This window comes from Aspergillus neoniger (genome assembly GCF_003184625.1).
Source record: "Aspergillus neoniger CBS 115656 unplaced genomic scaffold BO87scaffold_2, whole genome shotgun sequence".
Taxonomy (NCBI): domain Eukaryota; kingdom Fungi; phylum Ascomycota; class Eurotiomycetes; order Eurotiales; family Aspergillaceae; genus Aspergillus; species Aspergillus neoniger.
This window is the reverse complement of record NW_020291130.1, coordinates 1,207,547-1,233,007: the sequence shown is the minus strand read 5'-3', so window position 1 is coordinate 1,233,007 and position 25,461 is coordinate 1,207,547. Positions and strand designations below refer to the sequence as shown.

Sequence of the window (25,461 nt, the reverse complement as noted above, 5' to 3'; positions counted from 1 at the left end):
GATCTGCAGCCAATCGAGATGCTTTCCGCCCGGCGCCAGATGACTTCACCAACGGCCCTCCGCTTGGGTAGGAACGAGTCTACCGCTTCGTATCTACACCGTCTGTCACATTTTTCCCCTTTCTCTTTCTTACACTCGCTGAAAAGTCATTCTTATCACCTATCATCCTTGCAAAACCTGAATTCACGCCTCTTCGCTTTTGCCATGCTATCCTGATTACCATCAATGTGACCGTCACCGCTTCAAGCGGTCTGTCTCAATCTCAAATTCTTCTCCAGCCATTGTCGTGCAGTGCCCCGGATGAGTTGATCTCATCACGCGTGCCCTTTTAAATCACTCCTCTATCTATACACATTCTTAGCACTGGCTGCGGGATCCGAAGCCATGTCGAACAATGCGGTCTATGCTGTACCGCAGGTGAAAACCACCTCAACCTGTATGGCCACTCATCTACTATTTTCTCCATTGAGTAAACCCTAACGAACGATCAATCGAACAGCCTCCAAGACGACCTTCCACTTCACCGCAGGGCTCTTCTCGGGCCTTACCTCTTCCATCCTTCTCCAACCCGCTGATCTCCTCAAAACCCGTGTACAACAATCTCAAAACGCCTCCCTCCTTCCAACCCTCAAGGCCATCCTCTCCTCTCCGAATCCAATCCGCAATCTATGGCGTGGTACACTCCCTTCCGCCCTTCGCACAGGTTTCGGCTCGGCACTGTATTTTACGAGCCTCAACGCCCTTCGCACGGGTCTCGCTCAATCGAATGGCATTGCTCCCGTCACCAATAGCTCCTCCGCACTGCCCAAACTGTCCAACACCGCCAATCTAGCTACCGGGGCGGCCGCCCGGGTTGCTGCTGGCTTCGTCATGATGCCAGTGACCGTGCTAAAAGTTCGTTACGAATCAGACTACTACGCCTATCGGAGTCTCTTCAGCGCGGGGCGAGATATAGTCCGGACAGAGGGATTCCGGGGCCTGTTTTCCGGATTTGGAGCTACAGCGGCGCGTGATGCGCCGTATGCAGGACTATATGTTTTGTTTTACGAGCAGTTGAAACGGCGACTGGCGGGCTTATCAGGTTCTTCGTCTGATCAGCAGCCACTGAAGTCGTCATCAATCAATTTCGTCTCTGGGGGATTGGCGGCCGGGCTGGCCACTACCATTACAAACCCGTTCGATGCGGTCAAGACCCGGTTGCAGCTGATGCCGGGGCGGTATGGGAACATGATGCGGGCTGTGAGGTTGATGGTGCAAGAGGATGGAGTAAGAAGTCTATTTGGCGGGTTGGGGCTGCGGATTACGAGGAAAGCGCTTAGTTCTGCGCTTGCGTGGACGGTCTACGAGGAGTTGATTCTGAGGGCCGAAGTCCAGTGGGGATCAAAGGGAGAATAGGCTGTCTGTAGATTATAGTAAGGTTCTCTGTTTTAGATTCCTTAGAAGGGAAGGGGTTAGTTAGGGCCGGAGTTTGTTATCGTTATGGGTATAAAAGGGCCTCGGATACGGACTGCATGGGTCGACGTTTGGTCATCATCATCATCATCATCATCATCATCATCATCATTGTATCATATATATAGCAACTGTTCAAATCCCAACTCATGGAACGAAAAATCAAAACATCATGACTCGACAATTCATTATGCCAACATCTTGTATAGGATAGCTGTGAAAATGAACAAGAAGAGAACAAAATATTGACAGACGAGGCAAAAGAACACAAGAACCAAATCAGACTAATCAAATCATGGTATCACACTTCGTAGCGCGTCAAAAAACTGCGAGATCAAGTGAAGATCCAGGCACGTGAGCCGGGGTTCTTCTTGCGGACCAGGTACATTTTGTCCTTCTTTCGGTCGTTCACCTTCAGCTCGGTCAGGGTGCTCGAGTGCTGAGCAACAAGCTTGCCCTCACGCAGACGCCGCGAGTGGGCGAATAGCTCCTCCTGGAAGTCCTCGGAGATCCACTGCTTGATGATGATGTAGTTGCCGTCGAGCTGTCAACCGTCAGTTATCGTCGACGGTACCTAGAGTGTTTAGGGTTCCAACTTACCTCGTCCCAGTCCCAGGGTAGACGGTAGGCAATAAGTGTGTCGGGGAGAAGATGTTTGCGGTGGACCTGCGCCAGTGAGTTAGATGAATCACATCTATAGTCTTAAGGTAGGATGATTGCATACCTTGATCCAGGTAGTCCGTTGGGGCTCAGGTTCCTTCTCCTTCTCCTTCTCCTTCTCCTTTTCAGGTTCCTTTGGCTTCTCAGGCTCCTCCTTGGGCTTTTCAGGTTCCTTGGGCTTCTCGGGTTCCTTCTCCTTCTTGATAATCTTCTCCAGCTGCTCTTCGTCGTAGCCGAACTCGAGTCGTAGTCTCTCCTTGAATTCAGCATCACGTCTCTTTCTTTCTTCCCGTTCGGCAATCATTCTCCGCTCCTCGTTGAGCTTCCACTCCTCGATAGCGGCCTGCTTCATCGCGGCTTCTTTGCGGGCGCGCTCCTGCTCAGCCAGAATTCGCCTGGCCTCTTCATCACGAAGCTCTTTCCTGATGCGTTCCTTCTCCTCCTCCTCTTCCATCTTGCGCTGGATCTCTTCCAGCTGCCGTTGACGCATCTTCTGGCTGAGCTCCTCCTGCTCCGCAGCCTTACGCTGGGCCTCTTCGAATTTGATGAGTTGGTAGCGATGCTCTGCCTCACGCTGCTCTTCTTCCATGCGCTGCTTCTTCTCGTACCGTTCCAGCCGTCGCAGCCGCTCACTGATCTCGTCCTCGTACAGATCCTCCTCCCTCAGCAGCCGGAGCTCATGGTGATGATGTTGAGGAGGAGGTGAGCGATGCTCATGCTCCGGCGCCGGCGGAGGCGGCGGAGGCTGCTGCGGCTGCAGCTGCTGCTGTTGACGATGCTGGGAGGTTTCACGATGACGAGCCAGCTCCCGCTCTAGACGGGCGATCTCCTGCTGATGACGCAGGAGCTCCAGGTCCTGACGGGCGTCATTCCTCTCAAGGAACCGCGTATCGAGCATCAGCTCATAGTCCCTCGTAGGTGGGAGCGGTGATGCCTCCCGGGAGATACTACTCGGGCGAGTGCGAGCTCGGCGATGATCCCGCAACCTGGTCTCATCCTCCGACTCGTAGGGATCGATGTAGTTCTGCTGCATCTTGTGTTCCTGTTTCCGGTTCTTGGTGGCACTCTTGTTCCGAGCGTCATTCTTGGCATCGCTCTTTGCATCTGTCTTGGCGTCGGCTTTGGCGTCATACTTGTTGTGGACGTCGACGATGACGGCGACGGGCTGGTTGTTGTTGCGTTCACGCTCGCGCTCACGATCGGGGCGACGACGGGCGCCCGTGGAGGCGGAGCGTTGAGGCGCATGGTGGTCATGGATCACGGGGCTGAGGTAGGTGTTACTATGGATGTGTTCGGGGCTCCAGCGGTGGCGGGAGATGGAGCGTCGACGAGTAGTGACTTTCCGGCGTGGAGTCGTCTCTACCATGGAGTAGTCCGATTCGGAGAAGTCAGACTCCGAATCGGTGAGGAGGTGACGTCCTCTAGGATAGGAGGAATACATGATGGTGATTTTTTCTTGTGTTTTGTATCTGCTCCGCCTATATCCCGCCTCCCTCTTCTTTGATTATGAGCAATTTGGTGTGTGCGTGGATAGTATAGTAGTAGAGGTCAGATGAATAGGCTGGTGGGGTGTGACGTCGATAAGGGGGCAGCAAATCAGCCGTGGTGTGGCGGAGGCTGGCAACCCTGATCTCGAGCAGAACAAGATGCTGATGCTGCTGAAATTCAGGACAATTCAACGATGAAAGTCAGAGTGAAAGTAAAGAAGTAGGTGAGAAATGGACAAAGAGAAAAAAGGAAGAGAAGAGAAGAGAAGAAGAAAAAGAAGTGGTCAAATAATAAGAGCGAAAACAAGAAAAAACCGGCCCCTCGTGCCTCGTAAACGCGGGCGCTTCGCTCAGCTGAAGTGGGGGATTGGCAAAGATTGGGCCGCCTTGGGGATCAGCTGCGGGTGGCGACAATTAAGAAATTCAGGTACTTCCCACTGGTGTCTTCGATCATAGGCAGAGAGTCCTCGAATTTACGCGAAGCTCGACCCCCCTCCCTCTTCATGCAGAAGCGCTGAAGCTACTACTATGGAGTCGAATTAAACATTCTGTTTATAGAACAATTGACATGGCGGTGGGCGGCTATTGAAACTGTGTTGAAACTGTAGTATGTATTGTGTAGGTAGGTGGTCTAGCTATGGGAAGTAAAGAGTGAGATTGGTCTACCCCATCAGAACCATTTAAGTATGTTAGTGGATGGATGCTGATGGTATCTTCTAGTAGCAGTCCGTCCAAAAGACGGCATCTTCCATTGTGCGAGCGAGTGAATGAGAGAGAAAGAGAGGTTGGGCGTCTAAAGCGCCACCCACGCCAGTCATCAATCTCTCCACCATCCTGCACCAACTTCAGGTTCCCCTGCTTTACTATCGATAGATATACTTACCTTGTTTAATATCTAATTAATTTCCACTCGATACGGAGAATTCCGCTCACTATCTACTTTACTCACCCAGGGAAATACCTACGGGTCTAACCGTTGGCGTACCCATGGAACCCTAACGGCCACAAGTTCTTTGAGTGGAGATTCTCTATCTATCTACTAAGTAGGTTAGTTACTATCTCCTGACCCGTAAAGTCTAAAGTAGACACCCGCTCAGCAGGCATCAAGGATGACCGGGCAGTAGTCAGTCAGTCAGTCACTGACATTATTGTGAGTGAATATTGGCACCTGACCTGAGATCAATGATTAGTTGGCACATTTTCGGAGATGGATGACTTCCGTTGTGTAATACCCTACATTATTGGGTACTTGGGTGTTAAGGGTCCGACTGGTCTAGTCTAGTCTAGTCTGGTCGATTCCTGTCTGTCTTTGGCCCCCACTGACAACTAATACGTACATCCACAGCACACAGCCTTGTGGGCCGAGGCTGGACAACACTCACCTTCAAGTAGTCTGGTCGAGTCGGTATCTACCCACATAGCCCCAGGACCGATTAGTTGTCTAGAGAGACTTCCCCCCCCCCCTCTACTTATCTAACAACCCACAACTAAAACACCTACGGAGTGGAAGTGGTCGATCTATCCTTGCTCCTAGTTTGAAATAGTAATGCGAGGTCTCGAATTATATATCTACCATAATTTACCAGGACTTGCATAGACTCATATGTATCAGTCAAAGTTCTTGTTATATCCGCCAGTTATTGCGGATAAATTAGTACGATCTGTTACAGTTTGTAGGCAGCAAAGTGAGTTATGGCAGCTAATTAGCAATGAAATTCAAGACTGGACAAATGACTTAATGGAAAAGAAAACAGAAGAAAAGATTTACCAGCTCACCCCCCCCACCAACCCACTGGTCTCTCATACATCTCCTCTAAAAGGATTGGCTAAAATGCGACCTCCTTCAAGGTCATCCCAGAGCTTGTGCTAGTTGTTAGATTATAGCTCCCTCCTCCACCACCCTCCCCCCAACCTATGGGTGACACAGCACTTTTTACAGACTCTTGATACTTTTCGCCAACGCCTCCTCCTTCTCACGCCTCTGAATATACCAGAAAAGCACCGGGTATGCCAGATCAAAGCCCAGATAAATGAAGCAGCACCAGAGCATGAAAGGCTCACCCAACCAGCTGAAAGCGTCCGGCCAGTACTTAACACGAATGTAAAATTCCGGGACCATTACAAGAGAGCCCGTAAATCGGAAGAACCTAAGGACAGCAAGTTTTAGCCCCCTACTAAATCACGTCCATGACCACCGGGTATTAGGCAAACGAACCATAAATCAAGAGAGAAACCACGCGTAGACCCCCTCACCAAAATCTGACTGACATATCCCACACTTAGGGTAGCCTGACATACGATTGCGCCTTGAAAGCAAGCCCTCACCATGCCGAGCTCTTTGGTAAGAGAGATATGGCCTACAATTGCAAATAGCGTTCCACCTATGTAAATCCAGGGCAGGTTGCGTTGTATCATAGGAGATCTGTCCCACTCTCGGGCGCCATATTTGATTGCTGCGTAGATCACGCCACAGTTGGATATGACTGCGGCTTGGAAGGAAAGAGTTATAAACCAGTGGTCCTGGGAGAACAAGAAGCCGAAAACGATTTCCCACGCAATGTTGAGACACTGGGAGATGAGTGGCATGGCAAAGGACTTGTCCTTGTAGGATCGGTAGATCATGCCGTAATACACGTACAGCCATATGAAATTTGTGTATATATTGCAGGCATAGAGTGTTGTGGCCCAGGACGCGAATTCCGGGGGAGCAACGGAAAGATCAAAGGCATCCATTGTGCGAAGGCTGAATAGACAAGCGACACGGTAGGCTGAAGAGTGACCGAGAAGAATAGGGCGGTTATGTTTCCGGGACAGGTCTCACGGGCTTTATATCTACATCATAAGAAATATGGGATAAAATTAGAAGCAAAAACGGAGAATGAGAATTCAGCGAGCTGCACCTTTGTCTGTGATCAAACACATGACAAAACCGACTTATGCGCAAGATATTCCTTTCTGATGGCGCTTGATTGCAAGTAGTGGATTTCACAGAGACATTACTAGGGTTGCCAAACTTCCAGAAAGCCGTGAGTTTCAGCGGACTGACATACTGGCTGGTCCGATTTCAAAGTGTCATGCTTGAGTTTCTCCGGTCGTAGATTTGGATGCTCGCTTTCTTTATCAATAGACCGTCTGGACCGACACATCACAAGTAATAACTAAGCGTGCTCTGCTGCTGCTTCTTGAATACCTGGAAGCCAGGCATCCGGCTATAGTCAAGTTCACATTCGCCAGTTTTGGGTTCCGCGTTAGTCATATTGCAGCATACCGTGCTCTAAGCTCCAGGTGACCCTTGTATTCCCTTTCAGTACAGCATAGAGCTCAATTTCCTCTTGCTATAAGCAAAATCAGTTTGTCTATTGTTGGGACAGTAATCTCTCCGTCACTAGCCTGATTAGACGCGATATATCGTGTTTGGTCTAGCGGTTAGTGCGCCGACATCTATTCTGAAAACCGGTAGCAAATTATTATCTCCCTCTTTGAAAGCTCCGTCCTATGCACCCTACCACCCGTTTATATCGAAATGGACAACACAGGAAGAAATAAGTAAAAGGGAAGGAGAGAAGAAACAATACACTAAACATTATAGTCAACCAAACCGACCATACATGTAGAAGCTTACAGGCTCACGTTCTACATTTTCACGGCGTAACTTTGCTTCGGAATTAGTGCGCGTCAAGATGAATTGTTTACTGGTTACAGAGCAGCCCAATGTACGCCACCACGGAGTTATTACTCCGAGAGTATCTTGCGTCCGGGTACCATCGGCTCTTCATAGCTGAATATTGTACTGTCAAACGGAAATAGTACCGTTGTGCTTGAAATATGAATTTATGAAAGGTAAAAGGGAGCAATGATTGCTCCAAAGGATATAAAGGCTGCGAGATTCAATGTCCATTTTGGCCAGATTTCTATCATCTATGGCGGATCGGGCTTACAGCTCGGAGTAGCTGAGATGGAGCCGGTTATGGGCTGTTTTCTCATTAGGAAAGCACCGAGATGCATTTAGATATGAGGTTCTCTTTTCGCCCACAGTGAGCTTCCCATTGATAACTCAGCCATGTACCCCGATATGCATCTGCCTAAATGCTGTAAGCAGGACATCAATTTAGCAAAGTGCTCTTGCACTAAAGTGTCGCTAACCTCTGGATGGACGTCAAATAATCGGCTTTTGGGTGGATTTGTACTAGCAAGAGGGCTCTAGTGATTGTCTCACGATTGCTGTGCAAGGTAAACCAAGCGATCAGTTTTGGATCAGAGCATTTGACTCGCATTAATCTTCCTGCAGACTAAAATCAGTAAGCTCGAAATTAAAGACGTTTCTGTGTTGAATACATAGCCAAACCAAGCATCGGTGTACCCTCTCTTTTCCTTATTGATTCAAGCTGCACATACGCTGCTTCAGCGATACAACAAACGAAATAAGTGCTTCCTCAGTTACAAAACCAACTTAGCCTAATGCATCCTTGACCTAAGTTACAGTTCCTCTGTATTTACCAGATCATCATTAACGAGAATTTGCATACAATCGTAACAGAATTATGAACGATGCACAATCCACTCCGGCTGTTCCGACTCCATTAATGGAAATGTTATTGATTGAAGAGAGAAACAAACGTGGAAGTTGCAACAATTGCCGGATTAATTCTGATCTTGCTAATGGCCTTTTAGTAATTAGATGCCTATGACTCCTGTTGCTCTTATGGAACTGCCTTCAAGCGTCCAATTGATTAGGATGTGCCATTGATCATTCTTTCTGCAATACGTGTGTAAAGTACACAATAACCATATCCCCCGAGAAATTCAATCAACCTAAAAAACCTTCCCAACTGTGACCGTCGCGCAGCTCGCCGTTGATGCAAACCAACCCCGACCCAGAAGTCCAAAGCCCAACATCTAATCGGTCCAATCCTACAGAGGGCTGTTAGAACATCGAGCACCATACTCAACACCTTATAGTGAAGGGGGATAGAAAGAAAACTTGAGGACAAAAGGAAAAGGAGAAGGCCAAGGAATTGTTACTTACCGCCCAGCAAGCCGTGGGGTAACTATCTTGTCCACAGTGGATATTGGTGGTGCTCTGCACATACGAGGTCAGTTTCCTTAGTAACTATATAGACTGGCACAATATACTTACGCCGAGGGCAGTCTGCACGCAATCCTCGGACGCCCAACAGTCACTGGCAGAATGGCACTTCAAGCAGAGTCAGTAACAACTTACGGTCTAGCTTTGCATCTATTATAAATGTAGATGCAAACATGTAAGACATACCTCAATACCGGCGCCACAACCATGCCAATGATAAGCCCGCGACTCAATACTGTTAGAAACCGGTGCAGGGGAAGCCAGAGTTCTTGCACCGAGACTCAAAGTTGCAGCGACGAGGAGGAGGAGGAACTGCATTTTGAAGGTGATAATCTTAGTTGTCAGATTTTTAGAAGGAGTCGGCGATTGGTACTGATAAATCTGATGACACTTCGAAGCCCGGAATTGAAGCCTCCACAAAGCCAGAGAGGAGGAGGCTTTTATATGCCTGGCGCAGGATTAGGCGTCCAAAGCCCATGCATATCGTGCATACGACCTAGATGCTGACTTTACGAAGGCATAAGAAACCTGACGAATAAGCAGCTCTGATGACCTACATTTCACGAAGACAATGGATATGTCATGTTCTGAGAAGCAACATGACCGATGGTTAGGTTATGCAAGATGCATGGGAACCCCGGATGAGAAGGTATGTTGGTTCTTTTCTCGTAACGCTGATTCTGGGCGGAAAGCCTTACATCTTCCCTTGCCATGTGTACGTGCGTCATCCCACGTATCGGATCCAGACTGCTCTACTTTCTGTCTGAACTAACTGCTTCATCACTTATTCAATGCCAGACACGATTTGAGGTTACAAAAACCGCGTTAGAGGCGGCTACCACAATGATGGGGATCATTGTAGAACTAACTATAATTAGATTAACTTCGGCACGTTACACAGCGCCAACGTCACCACGAGTGGATAGCTGGTTTTCAGATAGACTATCATGATGTCTCGTCAAATCGTCAATACGAAAAGAAGAATTGGTGTAGCTGTCTCAGACCTACTGTGTAATGCGAGCTTATATCGGACAGATCAGCCCAGGGACCATGCCGTCATTCCAACGGCCTTGAGTCCAACGTCAGTTTCAGTACCATTCGGGTCGTAAAGCCAAGCACCAACTGAGACACATTATTCCATGTCGGGCAAGGTTTCAGCGCATCATGGAACTTTTGCATGGCTACAGATCACACAATTCGCAGATGTCATATCAATGCAGATAGACCCTGCACAGCTGGAATCTGGCGATACACAACCTTGCCCTGAAGCCCGGGTGTCCATCTGTACCACAGCGGGAAAGAATAGCCGCATGGCGTGTGCGCCAACATGGTATGACCTGCTTATGCTCCTCCACTGCTAAGGGGGGTAAGATATAGATAGGAATTAGACATGCAATCAGCACGGTCGAGTAACAATGATCGCCCGGAAGATTCGCACAGCAATGATGCAAGCCAACCCCTAGTTTCACTACAATTCCGCTTCATAGGTGCCTAGATCAGCCTTGAAAACTATCCCGCCCAGGGCTAGAATTTGCCACTGTGCATCCAGAGAGATAATCCTGGCTAAATGGCATGACTATGGCTACTATGGCTATGCTGTGCTCCAAGTCCTGCACAGGGTCGTGATGTCCCATCATCACATCACCACATCGTCCCATTAAATTCCATGCTATTGAGGTGGTTGTAGACCCTGGAAACTGCCAAGGAATAGATTAGCAAGCTGCACAACGGAAAGCAAGAAACCATATAATCTCCGCGGGCGCAGTTTCTACAAGGGAAGTATTGCATGCGAGTGAGCTTGGGTGGTGAGCATCGCGCACCACTTCGATGACATGTTGCATTCATGATGTGGAGCGGACGGTCGTTACGCTCATCGTGCCTTGTGAGAGATCGATCGGCAAATCTGTCAGCCCACAACCTGCATGAGATGCGACCTTCCAGACACATAGAGTCAACAGCTCTCTAAGTATTGATTTGCACTGTACCCTATCTCTAACTTGTTTATCCATTACTATTCGCTATCATATATTGACATCGAATTTGTACTTTCATAACAACTGATCTCTCGGTCCCGGGTAGTCATATATAGAATGGTATAAGTGAAGGCATCTCCTATAAGTGGTAGATGCCTTATAGGAGAGTCAACAGTAGTAGACAGGCAGTTCTTCCTTTTGTCATGTTCAAGAGCAAGTCTCACAATTGTCACGCAATATCCAAGTCACGTATTTAGTCAGAACAAAATTTCATCTACCAAAGCTTCTCAGCATTAGGGGGTTAGAGTTTTTATTTGGCTATCTTACAAGTGTTCGATTGTAGGGTAGCCAATGTTGTAGCATCCATCAATCTAGTAGACAAAGGCAGCCCTATTTGAACCCTACGTAGGGCCATGCAGGCTAATCAGTTCTGTTTATTTGAGAATGGCTGGTGTAAGATCAGCCAATTTGATGAAGTGTTCTATCAAAGAGCCTACCAAGGCTACTATTCTTCAGCTACCAAGGCGACTACTTAGGCAGAAGCCCAGGTAGATCCTGTATATTCGAAACAGACAGATAGCTTCCTATTTGGATATAGGGGTAAATAATAGTCCAAATATAGCTAGCTGCAGAGTCTATATGGTCATACATGGAGTATGAATACGTATTAACAACTGTCTAGTATTCTTAACCAGTCATGACTCGAAGCGACCCCCACTGCGGCTGGTAGCCTGATAGAGCTGAGATAGCGTGAAGAGAATGATATTGTGCTGATTCCCGTGGGGCCATTCGCTTACTGATCGCGAACGGAACTGCTTTTCCACGATCGGACACACCCCCACTCCGCATCTTTGGTTTGAGAACACTTTCCTGGATGGGAAGATGCTCATATCTCCACTTGCTAGGTGTCAGGGAAGAACAGCCAAAGTTCCTCAACAAAATTGGCTGTTTGACAGCATATGGCCAGCGAGGCAAAAGGGCCACACGTGGGATCGACCTGAACCCCAAATGATGTTCTTAATAACGCTTTCTCTTACCTTGCTTTTGCCTGCGCAAACTCGCAGAACGCACCTCTGAACGACGTTCATCTAAAGCACCTTTTGATGAACCCTGGCATTAGATTGACCAAGTTGATACAGAAAATTGGTCGAAACAATCCAATACTACGTAGATAGCCGGAAGGCGAGGGCATTGGACGAGACCCCGCTCCCCCTCTTCCAGCTGCGCCTCGCTCCGCAGCGCCTGATAGCGATACGTATAACCAATATCTTTCCGTTTCATGCTCTCGGTAGCGGCGCCTCAACAATTAACTTCCTACAACATCCCGCAGCCTTCTACCGGCATTTCTTTCAGTCAAGAAGATGCTTTTGGCTGCCAGTATTCCTAATTTATACAGAAACATCGGATCTATAGAGCCACTAGTATCCGTTTGATACTGCCTTTTCAATTGCTTCAACCTCTACAAACTATGTAAATAACGTTTGTAGGCGAAGGTTGGAAGGAAATAAATTCCGAGTCGGCGATTTACCGCACATACTTAACCATACCGTTCGGGTGGTGGCGCACTAGTATAATACTACTATTTTAGCACCTAGCCGCTCAAACAACACAAGATCTACTTTGCACAGTGGGGTGCCCCGATCGTACAAGGCGCTACATGACTCTGTAGTAGTTTCGCCACGCCGGTGCTTGGACCCATTCGGGGGCTCCAGCAGCTGAACTCTGGAGTTGAAATCTGGAAGTGATGATCAATCGTCATCGCCAAAAGGACAACTCTGAATTTAGTGGCGGTGAACTCCTGTACAGTGAGAATAATGTATGCTCCAAGGCCCAGGAGAGATCAGGACTCGGGGTATAAATACCTCCCATGCACCCACTTCAGGACGAAACTACCACTCCATAACCATCCTCTCTTTCCATCCATTCATCCTCTTTATACAAAATATTCAATCAACCTACCCGCTACCCCTCAACATGTCGAACACTCTCCGCAACGGACAATGGCTCATTCCCGGCCACAGCCTGCAAAGCACTAACGGCAAGACCGAATTCTGCGTGCAGAGCGATGGAAAGCTCGCCATTTACTAAGATGGTAGTTGTATATTCCAAAACACAGCCGTTCAACGGCAGGATATCCAGGGACTCAAAATGCAGGAAGACGGCAATCTTTGTCTATAGTAAGTTTTAATTCTTTCTCCAATGTCCATGACCGCCCTATGTCCACTAGGGTTGGTTAGAAAGGTTCCCATGGGCTAATATGAATTTACTTTGTGAAGTTCCACCAAAGGAGAGATAGTATGGCAAACGGAGACTGCCTACCCCATTGGCGACAACAGTGTTTACTGTATCGTGCAGGACGATGGTAACATCGTACTTTACAAGTCTGGAGGCAGCCCCATCTGGGCCTCCCACACTCAGGACGGAACTTATACCACTGGTGGTGGAAGTGTGAACACTCGTCACAGGTAGAGAGAGAGGGTAGGGATGCAGGACCTGCGGGACAGGCGCTGGCTATTTCCCTAGCTATAGGCAGGTAATCAGGAGTTAAGTGTAGTAGGTATATACTGAAGAAACATAAGAACATACCTTTAAAGAAGCTTGTATGGCATCCGTAGTCAATTTTACATTTGTATAGACTCTTTTGTGACACGCAGTCTCGTGCCTTCACAGTGCATCAAGTGCTTCGTGGAAAATATGTTGATACCCAAAGCTGGGTCTTTCCGTAGCTTTAAAACAGGCTATACTCACTCTGATCCTTGTTTTGGACCGTAGTCAGGGTAGAAATGAGAACACCTGAAGCAGTAACAACTTACCTTCTTAAATGCTGTCAACCGATCAAGATGCAAATTCCAGATGTGTGTACCCTGTATCCGCTCTCGACATCCGTTCTCGTCAGCATCATCCCAGATGAGATCGGATTTTTAAGACATACTAATTAAACTGAGAATAGCCAATATCCATACAGAACAGCTGGTCTATAAGACAATACGCTAAGGGATCAGTTACATTGTTAAGACCATGTTCTGATCTACTGACCATCGCCGAGCCGAGCCCTTGCGTGGCTCGATCTATGCGCCTATAGGAATGCTGACTCAAATAGACCAATTGACTTTCTAGGTCCTTTGGAGGTATAACTGTAAAGTCTCCTCGGAGTTTGATTTAGGTGGCTCAGATAGCTTAAAGGTAAAGCAACTGACCGCTCAATTCTCCGTTCGGGTCTTTTGATCACTAGTGGACTAGATCTATTAAGATCAACAGCCACATGGTGGAGTATAATGCGACGGCCTCGGATGCTAGCCAAAGTTAGGTTGCTAGAATGACGTCTCGAGGGGTCTTAGGAGAAATGGGAGCATTCTAGGGACAGCTAACAGTAACCAGGGGGCCCAATAAGGAATGATCAATAATTCTTACTATATGGTGAGGCTGATCGGTAGTAGTCCCAACTTAAGGGCCAAGTTGCCGGTTCAACCCTAGTCACTACCAATCTCTAGTGCCAAGATATAGATTGATAGAATGGTTTAACTGTTCGTACCTGATTGTACGCTGAGTACCAAGAGTTCTACCCTTCGACAACAAATAGTACTTACTCAGTAAAACCATCCAACGGAGAAAAGACTGAGCCGTATCAATGCATTTTAGTCTTCTTCGGCCCCTTGGTGCCGGACTCCCAACAGAAGTATGATGTAGGGAGTCTAGAGTGACACGCACCACGAAAACTGCGCAACCGGGCTGTGCTTTGGATGGGTAAACACAACATCCTTTCCGATGGAGATCTCTGTTGACTTGGTTTTTCCTGCATACAATAGCTGTAGGATTGGTTCTAGGGGATTTGTCCACGCAGGCACTGCCTCTATCCTGCTGCAAGGGAATACTTGGCAAGCACGCAACTTCTTGCAAGGGGGGTTTGCCAGTGTACGCCACGAATCCCCGATAGAGCAATATCCCGATGAAATGATAAACTTGCATGGTGAAACTTCTTCCCTCCATCAAGGGATCATTAGATGGCAAGAGTCTGACTCGTCGACAACACGATTAGAACAGCCCAGCAGCTCCCTAGCCCAATGGAAATAGCGGATCATTTCCCCCAAGCCCATGCACATGTGTCTCAATACCGGCTACAACTAGAAGCTGACATCATCCCTGGGACACATTATAATTTATTGGCCAGATTTACCTCTGATAAGTCTGGCAATTGTTAGCGGCCGTCGGGGAAGAACTTTCCTTGTAGATCAACTCACAATACACTGTTTCACCTGCAAGTTTCATGCGAATTACAACTTTTAGTAACTACGTACCGTCTTGAGATAACGAGGAATTTCCACATAGATTTAGCGGAATCAAATGATAGCGATGCAAAAGACCGTGTGTCTCACTCGCCCATACACACAGAGCGACTCATAGATAGGCAGAGAGAGAGTGTGTGTGTGTGTTTATGTGTGTAGGTGGGTACGGCAGTACTTTTGCCATCTGACCCATTCATTAGCTATAAAACTGACCCACATGGATTCTGTATATAGCAAATTCCGCAGCCTGACAGTGCTACCGGCCGCACGCATCCCAGCAAGGGTGCCATGACTGCGCTGAACTCGGGTAATGCGAAATTCAATCAGAGGATGGGCTGGTCGCTGTTCGGCTAAGACCTGCACGAAAGCCTATGCTATAAGTAAGCACTCAGATCCTCTCAATTGTCTTAGTATCCTACAGTCTTCAACCTCACCTCCAGCATCCCCAATAGTGCAAAATGGGAACGATTGTCCACAGAGATGAGGCTCTCCAGCAGAGTCTGGAACAACTCATATATACTACGAACGTATATCAGAAGAGCCTCTCAGATGAAGATCGATACAATGTCTTGATGAACGCAACGCAATTGATCCAGACCTTACGTGGTCCAGCAGATATGCTTTATGCGCAGTTTGAAAATGTAGGTCATCATCCTGCTCTATAATGATACAGGTGTATGACTCTTGGATTTTCTTAGGCTGCCAACACAGGAGCTATACGAACACTTCTAGAGGCTGGTGTTTTCGAAGCGATCCCTACCGGAGGCAAGAGTATCTCAGCTACTGAGATATCGGAGAAGACGGGGATGGATAAAGAATTGGTTGGTAGGTGTTCTAGATGGCATATCTACTTCTATGATTGTTGAATCCGTTTAAACTAACAAGCGATTGAAATAGTTCGACACATGCGCGCTGCCACTCCAGTTGGTCCCTTCCGCGAAGTTGGCGAGGAGCAGTACGCCCACACACCCTTCTCGGAAATCTATCTTGTGCCACAAATGCGGGCAGTCTACACCTCCATGTGTGTTCAAAAGTCATACCACTTAGCAAACGATGAATTTAGAGCTAAAGTACTTTTTGCAGGATGCACGATTTCGTCCCCGGTATGATGCGGAACTGCGAATTCCTCCGTCAAAAGAACTGGAAGAACGAGATAACTCTTCGCAACAACCCTTATTCATTGGTTCACAACTGCGAAGGCAAGACCGCGTTTGAGCATCTGTACGAAAATCCTAGCAACTTCCGCCGCTTCAACGAATCCATGAAGGCCGCGGACTCAATGCTAGTCACAACGGGCCTGTATCCATTTACTCAGGAACTAGGTCCCCTGGCAAGCGATGATACGGTCACTTTGGTTGACATCGGGGGTGGTCGGGGCCATGTCATTCGGCAAATCAAGGAGACCGAGCCCGATCTCAAGGGCCGGTTTATTCTTCAAGACCAGGCGAGTGTAATAGAGGATAACGGTGACGAAATCCAGAAGTACGGGATCGAGGCTATGGGACATGACTTTTTCAAACCACAGCCGGTCAAGGGTACGTATATACGTGTCTAATCCACTCCGAAATGCTTGAAGAAATTGAAACTGATTGATCTATACTATGTTAGGAGCTTTGGCATACTATATTCGACGCTGTCTCCACAACTGGCCCAACGACGAAAGTCAGAAGATCTTATCTAACTTGGCGGAAGCCATGGATAGGGAGACGTCTCGCGTGCTGATCACTGAGCATATTGTGCCTGATGTGGGTGGATCGATGTTCCATGCCTGGATGGATCAGACGATGATGACTTTTGGTGGCCTCGAACGGTCGACGAAGGATTGGGCTCATCTTTTGGACATCTCGGGCTTGGAGTTGGTTAAGGTGTGGCGTGCTCCTGGAGTACCTGTCGGGGTTGTGGAGGCTAGATTGAAGTGATTTCAATTATAGAACAGATTTAGACACCCGCAAGAAGCTAGATTATAGAGATAAGTTTGACTATTCGAGGATGCTGTTCGATCGGTGTAGTCTACCTGCAAGGGGTGGGGGCAGGGAAGCGGACCGGAGGATACCACAGACTTGTTAACTGCTGGAATAGGTCCTTGACTGTCTAACGGCCATGATCCCTGCTTGTTAATCCCAGTAAAGGACAAGCGTGGGAGATACGGGTTAAAATGCCAGTCGGGGAGCGAGACGGACCCCCGAGGGACGCCCACGTGAGATTCACCCTCGTGGGTAGCCCGCTGTTCTGAAAATATTTTAAAAGGAGTCCCAATCATCCATAAGTATAATAAAAATGTAGTAGTTTTGATTCCAATACCTATTCAAGATGAGATGACAAGGAAGAAGACTAGACAATTAAACCTGCATTGCCAGAAGATAGAATACATATAATAGCATATGCCAAGTCGGAGTTCAGGGAGTCTAATTTCTATTCATATCTCTTTCTTTCAATGCCTCTAACCTAGTAGAATAGAAAATTTTAGAGATTTTTCGTATACAGATCTCTTACAATCTGTTATGCTTATACACAAAAGCTGATATAAACATATTAAGAAAAAGAAACCGGGCTGTTTTATAAAAGATAAAACAATAACTTTTATGTAAAATCAACCTGAAGACGTATTGCGTGTTTATTTTCATTTTTGGGAAATACTAGCAACTGTTAGGAGAGTGTCTTTGGTAGTCTTTCTGACTGTCAGTTGACACAGCAAAAGTGCCCTAGCTGCGCTATATCTTAGTACAGCGATCTATCCAACTATGTTAGAATGAGTATGAGAGCTGACTTATATTAGCAAAGCATTATATTTCGCAATTAGAATTTCTGTGGCAAGATTATGAAACTCCTCGGAGAATATTTCGACTCTGTAAATGTGCTGCTTATCAGGAGCGACTAATCCTTGGCTTTGGGGCCGTTTTACTTTTCAAGTCTCACCTGCACGGAAATGATTATCCGGTAAGATGTATGTGGTGGTACTGACGTAGATACGTCCAAAGCTCATAATTTAGAAATATTGGTACTAGTATCTATTCATAGTATTTGTACAGTGATTTGTTGTTATCCCCCAGTAAGCCAAAGCCCATAGAAACATCCAACATGCATCTCCATACTCATCAGTACAGAACGACCCCTCCTCACTACCCAACAGACTTCACCACCCTCATGAGCTAGAAGTAGCGGTGGCCTCACACGCGTATGTGGAAACGAGAGTAGACGTGATCGCATAAGTGGTAGTCGCAGGGGTAGGGTTCACGACCTGAAACCAATTCGCCGCTACGGGAGTACCCAAGCCCGTTACTTCCTCGAACTCATCAAGATTGAACCCAAGACGGGCCGCGTCTGTTGCAGGCAGCAAGCTCTCAAGACAGACAGGCAGGGAGTAATCCTCTGGCTGGCTGTACAGCAGCAGGATGTAATCGTGGGCAGGCCCTTCCAGCGGTGTCGGGTAGACGTACTCCGCGTTTGGGGCGCTCGTGTTGCTAATTTCCAAGACACCAGATGAGTAGGCGAGGTATGGCTGGTACCAGTGTAGGGCGGCCGTTGAGACGCCATCCTCATTGATGGTTGGGTCGATCATGATGATGACGTACTCGTCCTTGGTGGAGGTGGTGTCCTCTAGGTAGAGGGTAGGAGTATTGATGGTCCCTGTGGAAGCGTTGTGAGTATGTAATATCAATAGTGCTTATGTGCGTCAGGAATGGATGAAGCTTACAGTTTTGGTTGACCAAGGCTCCAGAAGTCAGAGTTAGGTGGCCCCCATCTTCGGTGAAGACCACGCCAACGTCCGCATCGACAGACGGGGTAAAGCTGGAGGGAGTCGCCGCTGCCGCGAGGCCGACAGCAAGAAAAGAAGTGAAGATTTGGAGAAAATGCATTTTTATAGTGCCAATTCTTTCTGTAGAGGAGTGTGGTTATGATTGTGCTGCGAAATTCCCATCCCTTGGCTCCATTTCGATTGTTCTTATAGTCCCTTGCTGGATGCTTGTTTCACTGCCTCAAGTTGATCGGACCGAGTAAACTGAGTTGGCACCAAGGTGCATCCGAGATTCAAGTTAGTACTCACGGAGAAGCATGGCTGATACATCTCGAAATGGTAGATGACAAGACAGTGATCAAAAGCTTGTATAGACGCAGGAGGACCAGGATCTCGTATTCGGCTGCACCGCCTCAAGTCTTCCATGAAGGAACGGCAGTGATAATTCTAGAAAAGGCATGCTTTTCGTGGACTAGTGGCAAAAGTTACCAGCCTATAGTAAGTGAGTAATCAATCTGAGATAATCGAAGCCTAAGAGGCACTGCAAGTTGGATGGTGATGATTGTGTTGGGTGTTGTCGGTGCTGCATATCTGCCATGTGTACCACGTGGACGCATTCCTTCCGAGCCCCAGTGGGCCTTGATCGTATGGAACGCAATGCGTAATTCGATATTGATCCTGCAAGATCCTTTTGGGCGCGATGACGCTAGCGCTTACTCTATAATAATTATGGCTCCTTTAATGAACTCTGATCCCCTTCCCTCCGGAGCAGAGCACTCAATAGTCTCCATTTGTCAGAACAGGTCTATTCGTCCCCCCAAAAATTAGGGGATAACTTCACCAAGCTACATCATTGCTATCCCTAGAGGGTGTAGTGAGTCACAAGATAGTGCGTGTACGTGACTTTGATATTCTTACAATAGGCAATCCCTGCTTCACTCCCACAAGCACAAGGACAAGGGTAATGCAGCCACGACGACCAAGATACTAAACAAAGCAAGATGCCTCAAGCAGACGTCTATGCTGCGCAAATTTTCAAGTAATGTCCCAGTCAGCATCTAGCGCAAACTTTCGTAAACTAGACTCGGGAAAATCGGGATGGGAAGCTGTGCAACTCTCATGCTCCGAACCCTTTCTTTCGTTCATATTCGCTGTCGCGTAGAGGTCAAAGCCTCCATTGTAGTGTGAGCTGACTTTTCAAAAATCCTGGAGGATGAGTGAGTCAAGGTGAAAAGCCTGGGCACGGGAGGATAGTTTCTCACCTTCCCGGATAATTGCTCTCAAAGTGTGAGACAGAACAGGTTATCCTCAAATAATTGAGCATGGATAGCACCTCTGTGCCAGGGCTCTGAACTCGAGGTCCTTGGGTTTTTGCCTTGTATAACGTTGCTGGTAATGATGGCGACGGTTTTGTGTTACGTAGTACTTCTATAGTGGGGCTTCTCTGTGGCGTCCGTAGGCATACAATCTATAGCATAGATGAAACACCAATCATAGTTTGCAATATTGGCAACATGTTGGCCAACGGTGGTATGACGAGTGCTGTCCGGTTCTGGGGCTCGAGAAAGGCCACTGTCTCATTGTTCCGGTAAGACTGTTAGCTATAGTTTCACAGCGCGTTTATGTCTAGGGCGAGCCATGATCTAGATTGCCTATGAAAAATCGAGGTATCATTCTGTGAAAGTATAACTAGAGAACCCTTGATTTGCTATAATATAGCTAGCTGGTGATACATACTGAAATACCTCTAAACACCGCTAAGCAAATCCAATTAACGCCGAGCGCTCAGCGCATCAGCAGGGCGTAGCATGACCACTGATAGCGAAGGCAGCCTTCACAGTACCATGATGTAAGGGAGTATCAGAGCGCTTCACAGCAGACGCGGCTGCCCCCTAGGATCCCCATCCTAGCGTATATCTCCCGTGCAGCGTTCTGCGAATGCCGTCCCATTCTGTCACCACCAGAGGCGGGCGTTTGCCCAGCACAACGGCACCTATTATCGGTTTAATATATATATTCCTTGTGCTCATCTTTCAGTTCTTTCCCACTGATGAGACAGCCCCTCACGCCTTTCCACCGGACTTCAGAATCTGCTCCAGGTTCTCCCGGCTGTTCTTGTGTGTCATTTCCAGGTAGTGCAGCTTCTTTTCCAAGCCAGCAATATCCGTCTTCAGATCTCCGCTCTCGCTTGACAGGCGCTTGTCGATCGTGTTCATGGGGACAGCCACAAACCTATGAGAATTGTATCCGTTAGTATGGCCGCGAGATCCTTCCGTCTTCATGTCATCCTTAGAAGGGTGATATAGCAGCCACCAGTAGACTCACATCTTGCCAACGCCCTCATATACCCTTGTATCCTTAGGCAAAGAGCCGATTTCCTTGGATGTGAGCTCCAGCATGCGGATGTCTCTCTGCTTAGTTGTGATCTGCGCCTTCGTAACGCCGATTTGTTGTTGGGAGGTGATAGCCTGGACCTCGATTTCTTGCAGAAGCTGTTTGACCGGAACATATTAGTTACGCTTATGAGATAGAGTTGCTAGGACAAGGTACCTTCTGCAGAGCTTCGTTGGGAATCGACATTTTGGGTAAGGAGAGGGGAGTCCCGCTTTGGTATTGAGGGGTAATCTGGGGTCAAGAGAAGTCGCGTTGTTGGGATCAAGAAGGCGCGTATTTAGGTTATCCCAGTGATAATTTCTCTGAGATTGGTAGAGATGTTTCGTGGATCTGGTATGAGAGTAACAGGGAAGGCTGTTCGTTCGTTACCTATCGTCCTGATCAAGCTCGATGATGAACACATCGGCCGCCCGCTATCATTGGCTCCGAGGCCCGGGCGGTAGAGGATACCGGATTCGGATATCAGTCTAGGGCTTAGGGCTTCGTCAAATAACTATTGGTATACAATCCTCATGAAAGAACAAACATATGTGGATTCCTGGCAAATGGTGGCATTTATGAAGAATCAATACATAATTGAGGCTCGCATTTTGTTGTACTCAGCCTGGGTGGTCGGCTTATACTTGGCCGGGTATGCCTCACTCATGCATGACGGAATACATTCAATGGTCACGTCTGGATCAGGAGACATGAAGTACGGAATTGAGTAGCGCTCCCGTGTCATCCGGTTGGGCCCCTCAAATCGATCTGAGAGTTGCGGTAGTCTGACGCGGTGGTTGGTTGACCGAAGGCGATCTATATTATAGATCAGAAATATGACCGATTTCATACCACTACTAATGTTGCGGGGAATGGACAAACCATTGCTCCACATTTGCAATAAGTCCCCAATGTTCATGATGGTGGCATATTTCAATGGAGTAGCGGGGACGAATGTGCCCGGCCGAGAAATGTCCTCTACTTCCAGGCCACCACAGTCATCCTGGAAGAGCATGGTTATGGAACTCCAATCTGTATGTGCCGGGCATCGGGCGGTTCGCTCTTTCTCCAACTCTTCTGCCGGCACGGGCAGATAGTGCAGCAACCGGAGCTGATTGTTGTGGCCTGAATGCTTCTTCGTCAGGTAGATTTCATCCTCCAAGTCAAGGCCGGTAGCCAAAGCACGAAGTATCTCGCTTCCAACCTTATTACACTCCCAATAGAATTGGACCATAAAGTCCTGGTAACCAGGAAGTGTCTCTTTCGGTATCCACTGGTTGGGTTGAAAGGGATTCTCTTCGCTGCCAATATCGTAGATTTCCTGTGCTTAAACGTCATTCCGAATCTCAATATAAGACTCGATGGCAACAATCATGAAGAACATTTCTGTCTAGTAGCTCACTGGGGCGACATAAAACCTAACAAACCTTGACATCTGGCACCTCTCTCAGCTTCTTCCGCGCGTCATCGTCATCTCCGGTGCTCATGACCTGAGAAACCTTTTCTAGACCGGGCCATGAGTAGCCTCGATGTACAGTCCAGCCCTCCGGATGTGGGGCCCGCATCTTGTCTTCGCTTGAGAGCTCGAAAAAGCGTCTCATCCAGTCAAAGGCCTCATCCAGAACCGATCCAGAAAGCGAGTGGTTCACGATGTATACGAACCCGACATCCTGGCAAGCCTTAACCAGTGCATGCGCGACCTGTTGACGAGATGAGACATCTTGGCTGTTGTACCACGGCGAAAAGTCCACGACGGGGATCTGCATCTGGGTAGAGTCCGCAGAACAAGACATATCGAATAACTCGGATTCTGATAGTATCTCGAAGCTCGAAGGATGATTTTTGGCCAGCTAGGACGCCGAAGAAGAAGAAGACCTCACGATAACACATCCAAGGACCTGTTGTGAGAAGGATGGCTAGTGTACTATTGGCTGAACTGGCGCTTAGTTTCCAAATCGCCTGGCCGATCATATGCTTTACGACCGTAGATGGAAAAGAAACTACGGGAACACCACTTTCAAGAGAAAGAACAAATTCGTATAACCAGTAGATATGGTTTCCTGAGTGTATAACGATGATCCAAAACGACTCGAGGTAAGCTTACTATTCACGTGGTGTAGTTAGTTGTCCGAGATGTAAAGTGACATCATCTGGTGAGTAGCAGACCCTGAGATCGGAGCTGGAGCAGTATTTATCCACTCGGTGATAAAGACTATGGAGACCGGCGGAGTGCCGGGTGATTTCCTGGCTCCGGTGCAGATTTCAATCAATGCGGGCCAAAAATAGGTGGACAAGTTCCATCTTTGCACGGGTGGCTGGTTATTGAGGGGCCACAGGCGACGCTCCGTTGCTGTGGCAGGGGATCGCAGTGGACCCGGCGCGGCCTGAACAACCTAAAGATGCAGCATCCATCACCCACACTTTCCGGTATTCAAACCGGCTTGCTCGAGTGAGGCGAACCCGGCAGAAATTACTACAGAAAGAAGAGTTTTTAGCAACACGTAAGTGTGCTTTTATCCGCCCTGGATCATGTTCGTTGAGCTACTGTGTACTTGCAAGCGCTACCCTGATCGACCACTACTGACATCTACTTCTACCGCTTTTAGTAATCTGTTGATCGCCGCTGCAAAGCCGTCGCATAATACTAGCCCTCGACAGATCGTACGATTAAACAGGTCGCAGTCTTCCGCTGCGCCGGTGACGCATTCCGACGTATATTTTCGATATCCTGTCCCATCATATCCGGAGGGCGCGCTGTAGCCCTAAGCCTCGACAATGAAGCTCTTCGGGTGGATCTCGGCCGCATTCCTCGCTTCGACGGTTCTTTCGTTAGAGACAACACCAGCTCCATCGATCGATACTATACCATTCTATTCACCTCGCAATGCGGACTCCGGACGAAGGGCCTTTGAAGTACTGCAATTATTAAGGAAGCGGAGCGATAACTGTCCTTCTGGATATGATTCTTGCACAAACCTAGGCTACTCGGACATATGCTGTGCCGATGGTAGCAGGTGCACTCGCGACGCCGCTGACAATGTCGCTTGCTGCCCGACGGGAGCGAGCTGTACGGGGACGCTCTCAGAGACTGGAAATTCTGGGGGGGGTACAACCAGCAGCTTCCGATTTCCCCAGACAGCGACGGCTACACAGACTACAGATGGGACGAGTGTGACTCTCACGGGCTCTACAATTGCCGGGGCATATCCATTTGTCAATATCCCGACATCATTCGCCAACGCGCGCGTTTGCACATCATACTACTCTCTATGTCAGAGCGAGTATACCGGCTGTCTTTCGCAACTCGGAGGAGGGTATGCTGTGACTGTGGCTGCTGAAGGAGGAGGTGTCACTCGCGCTGGAGGAGGCGCTTCTGCAGCTATATCGACATGCTCTAGTCTGAGTATGGAGGCATGCCACGGTCTCAGCATTGGTTACTGCGGCAGTTACAGCACTGATGTCTACGAGAACCGGGGAACGATGCCCAGACCGAGTTCCAGTCTTGAGGACCTTTTCTTTGGCATGTTCATTGGACTTGCCGGAATGTTTCTATGAAGTTACGACTACGCTTGATTTTCATGTGGATATGCATGTACGAGATATGGACATACGCTCGCTCAAGTGACGTGAACAATATATTTTTTTTTCCAAGTCAATATTGACAATCGCGACACTCGCGAGACAACTACCTCGGTTGAGAACGCTCATCCTTTGGGTAGATGAAAGAGACGACGGGATGTATCTATGAAGTGACTGATGAAGGGCAATAGTTGGGCAGCTATCGGCATAATGAGTTTCATGACTTTGTGGCGTTTTGTATATGACAAGAGCATCTAGGATAGCAATGACATCTAAGAAAAAAAATGAATGATCAGATTATGATTTCTTTAGTATTATGGGAACTTGTACTGTGAGCTTGTTGCTCCCACAATAGACAAGGGAGATCCAGCTGCATCCATGGCGCCTCACTACCACATCATTATTAGGGCTCACCAGATAGCAAAGAATTCAGGATGTGATTGTCGGGTCACGGACAATGCGCACTTCTAGAGCAACTAAGTACTTACGGATATTGAGTCACCCGCGCCAAATCACTGCCTAAGCATGGGGCCCCTTCGTTGGGTGACACGTAGGTGTAGTCACTAGTCACTACACGGTCCTCGCCTGATTTGTGCCGACGGATGGAGGCCCATGCAGTCAGTACCTGACGGACGTGCCTCCATCGAATCAGAAACAGCGTTTGCTAGACCGACTCACCGTGGAAGAGTAAAAGATAATCTAGCGGTGGAGCCGACAACGCAGTAGGCCGGGTCTGTCCAAGTTCCGGACTTTTCGCCCACAGACACGATTGGGTGCTGACAATGACGCTGTCAGGAACTGAGGGGAGAGAAGTTGGTGATGAGAGGGGCAG

The 25,461-nt window shown here is 48.0% G+C and overlaps 9 protein-coding genes across 9 annotated transcripts; 3 read left to right on the top strand and 6 right to left on the bottom strand.

Moving 5' to 3' along the window:
- The first annotated feature begins 79 nt into the window (after positions 1–79).
- On the top strand, positions 80–1,626 carry BO87DRAFT_349462 (putative mitochondrial carrier protein). Its single transcript, XM_025621028.1, has 2 exons — positions 80–436; positions 500–1,626. The coding sequence occupies exons 1-2, from the start codon at positions 385–387 to the stop codon at positions 1,393–1,395; spliced, it is 948 nt and encodes a 315-aa protein (XP_025484876.1). The 5' UTR covers positions 80–384; the 3' UTR covers positions 1,396–1,626.
- On the bottom strand, positions 1,488–3,553 carry BO87DRAFT_403284 (uncharacterized protein; the record flags this gene model as incomplete). Its single annotated transcript, XM_025625759.1, has 4 exons — positions 1,488–1,996; positions 2,053–2,118; positions 2,177–2,774; positions 2,865–3,553. 4 exons carry the CDS (start codon positions 3,551–3,553, stop codon positions 1,787–1,789), a joined length of 1,563 nt encoding a protein of 520 aa, XP_025484875.1. The 3' UTR covers positions 1,488–1,786.
- Positions 3,554–5,517: 1,964 nt separating this feature from the next.
- Positions 5,518–6,332, bottom strand: BO87DRAFT_403283 (uncharacterized protein; the record flags this gene model as incomplete). The annotated part of the gene is made up of 2 exons (XM_025625758.1): positions 5,518–5,746; positions 5,815–6,332. The coding sequence occupies 2 exons, from the start codon at positions 6,330–6,332 to the stop codon at positions 5,533–5,535; spliced, it is 732 nt and encodes a 243-aa protein (XP_025484874.1). The 3' UTR covers positions 5,518–5,532.
- A 2,163-nt stretch (positions 6,333–8,495) lies between these two features.
- Positions 8,496–9,003, bottom strand: BO87DRAFT_421536 (uncharacterized protein; the record flags this gene model as incomplete). Its single annotated transcript, XM_025627062.1, has 4 exons — positions 8,496–8,510; positions 8,626–8,679; positions 8,737–8,793; positions 8,872–9,003. 4 exons carry the CDS (start codon positions 9,001–9,003, stop codon positions 8,496–8,498), a joined length of 258 nt encoding a protein of 85 aa, XP_025484873.1.
- Positions 9,004–15,399: 6,396 nt separating this feature from the next.
- On the top strand, positions 15,400–16,979 carry BO87DRAFT_349461 (O-methyltransferase; the record flags this gene model as incomplete). The annotated part of the gene is made up of 5 exons (XM_025621027.1): positions 15,400–15,582; positions 15,640–15,766; positions 15,839–15,962; positions 16,025–16,476; positions 16,550–16,979. 5 exons carry the CDS (start codon positions 15,400–15,402, stop codon positions 16,858–16,860), a joined length of 1,197 nt encoding a protein of 398 aa, XP_025484872.1. The 3' UTR covers positions 16,861–16,979.
- Positions 16,980–18,083: 1,104 nt separating this feature from the next.
- Positions 18,084–18,798, bottom strand: BO87DRAFT_421534 (YbhB/YbcL family Raf kinase inhibitor-like protein; the record flags this gene model as incomplete). The annotated part of the gene is made up of 2 exons (XM_025627061.1): positions 18,084–18,568; positions 18,636–18,798. 2 exons carry the CDS (start codon positions 18,796–18,798, stop codon positions 18,084–18,086), a joined length of 648 nt encoding a protein of 215 aa, XP_025484871.1.
- Positions 18,799–20,740: 1,942 nt separating this feature from the next.
- On the bottom strand, positions 20,741–21,257 carry BO87DRAFT_421533 (putative prefoldin subunit 1; the record flags this gene model as incomplete). The annotated part of the gene is made up of 3 exons (XM_025627060.1): positions 20,741–20,909; positions 21,003–21,169; positions 21,228–21,257. 3 exons carry the CDS (start codon positions 21,255–21,257, stop codon positions 20,741–20,743), a joined length of 366 nt encoding a protein of 121 aa, XP_025484870.1.
- Positions 21,258–21,636: 379 nt separating this feature from the next.
- BO87DRAFT_393018 (isopenicillin N synthase family dioxygenase) lies at positions 21,637–22,816 on the bottom strand (the record flags this gene model as incomplete). Its single annotated transcript, XM_025625036.1, has 3 exons — positions 21,637–21,866; positions 21,933–22,371; positions 22,478–22,816. The coding sequence occupies 3 exons, from the start codon at positions 22,814–22,816 to the stop codon at positions 21,637–21,639; spliced, it is 1,008 nt and encodes a 335-aa protein (XP_025484869.1).
- Positions 22,817–23,335: 519 nt separating this feature from the next.
- BO87DRAFT_325134 (uncharacterized protein) lies at positions 23,336–24,910 on the top strand. The gene is made up of 2 exons (XM_025620091.1): positions 23,336–23,551; positions 23,657–24,910. Exon 2 carries the CDS (start codon positions 23,826–23,828, stop codon positions 24,603–24,605), a length of 780 nt encoding a protein of 259 aa, XP_025484868.1. The 5' UTR covers positions 23,336–23,551; positions 23,657–23,825; the 3' UTR covers positions 24,606–24,910.
- The last annotated feature ends 551 nt before the right edge of the window (positions 24,911–25,461 follow it).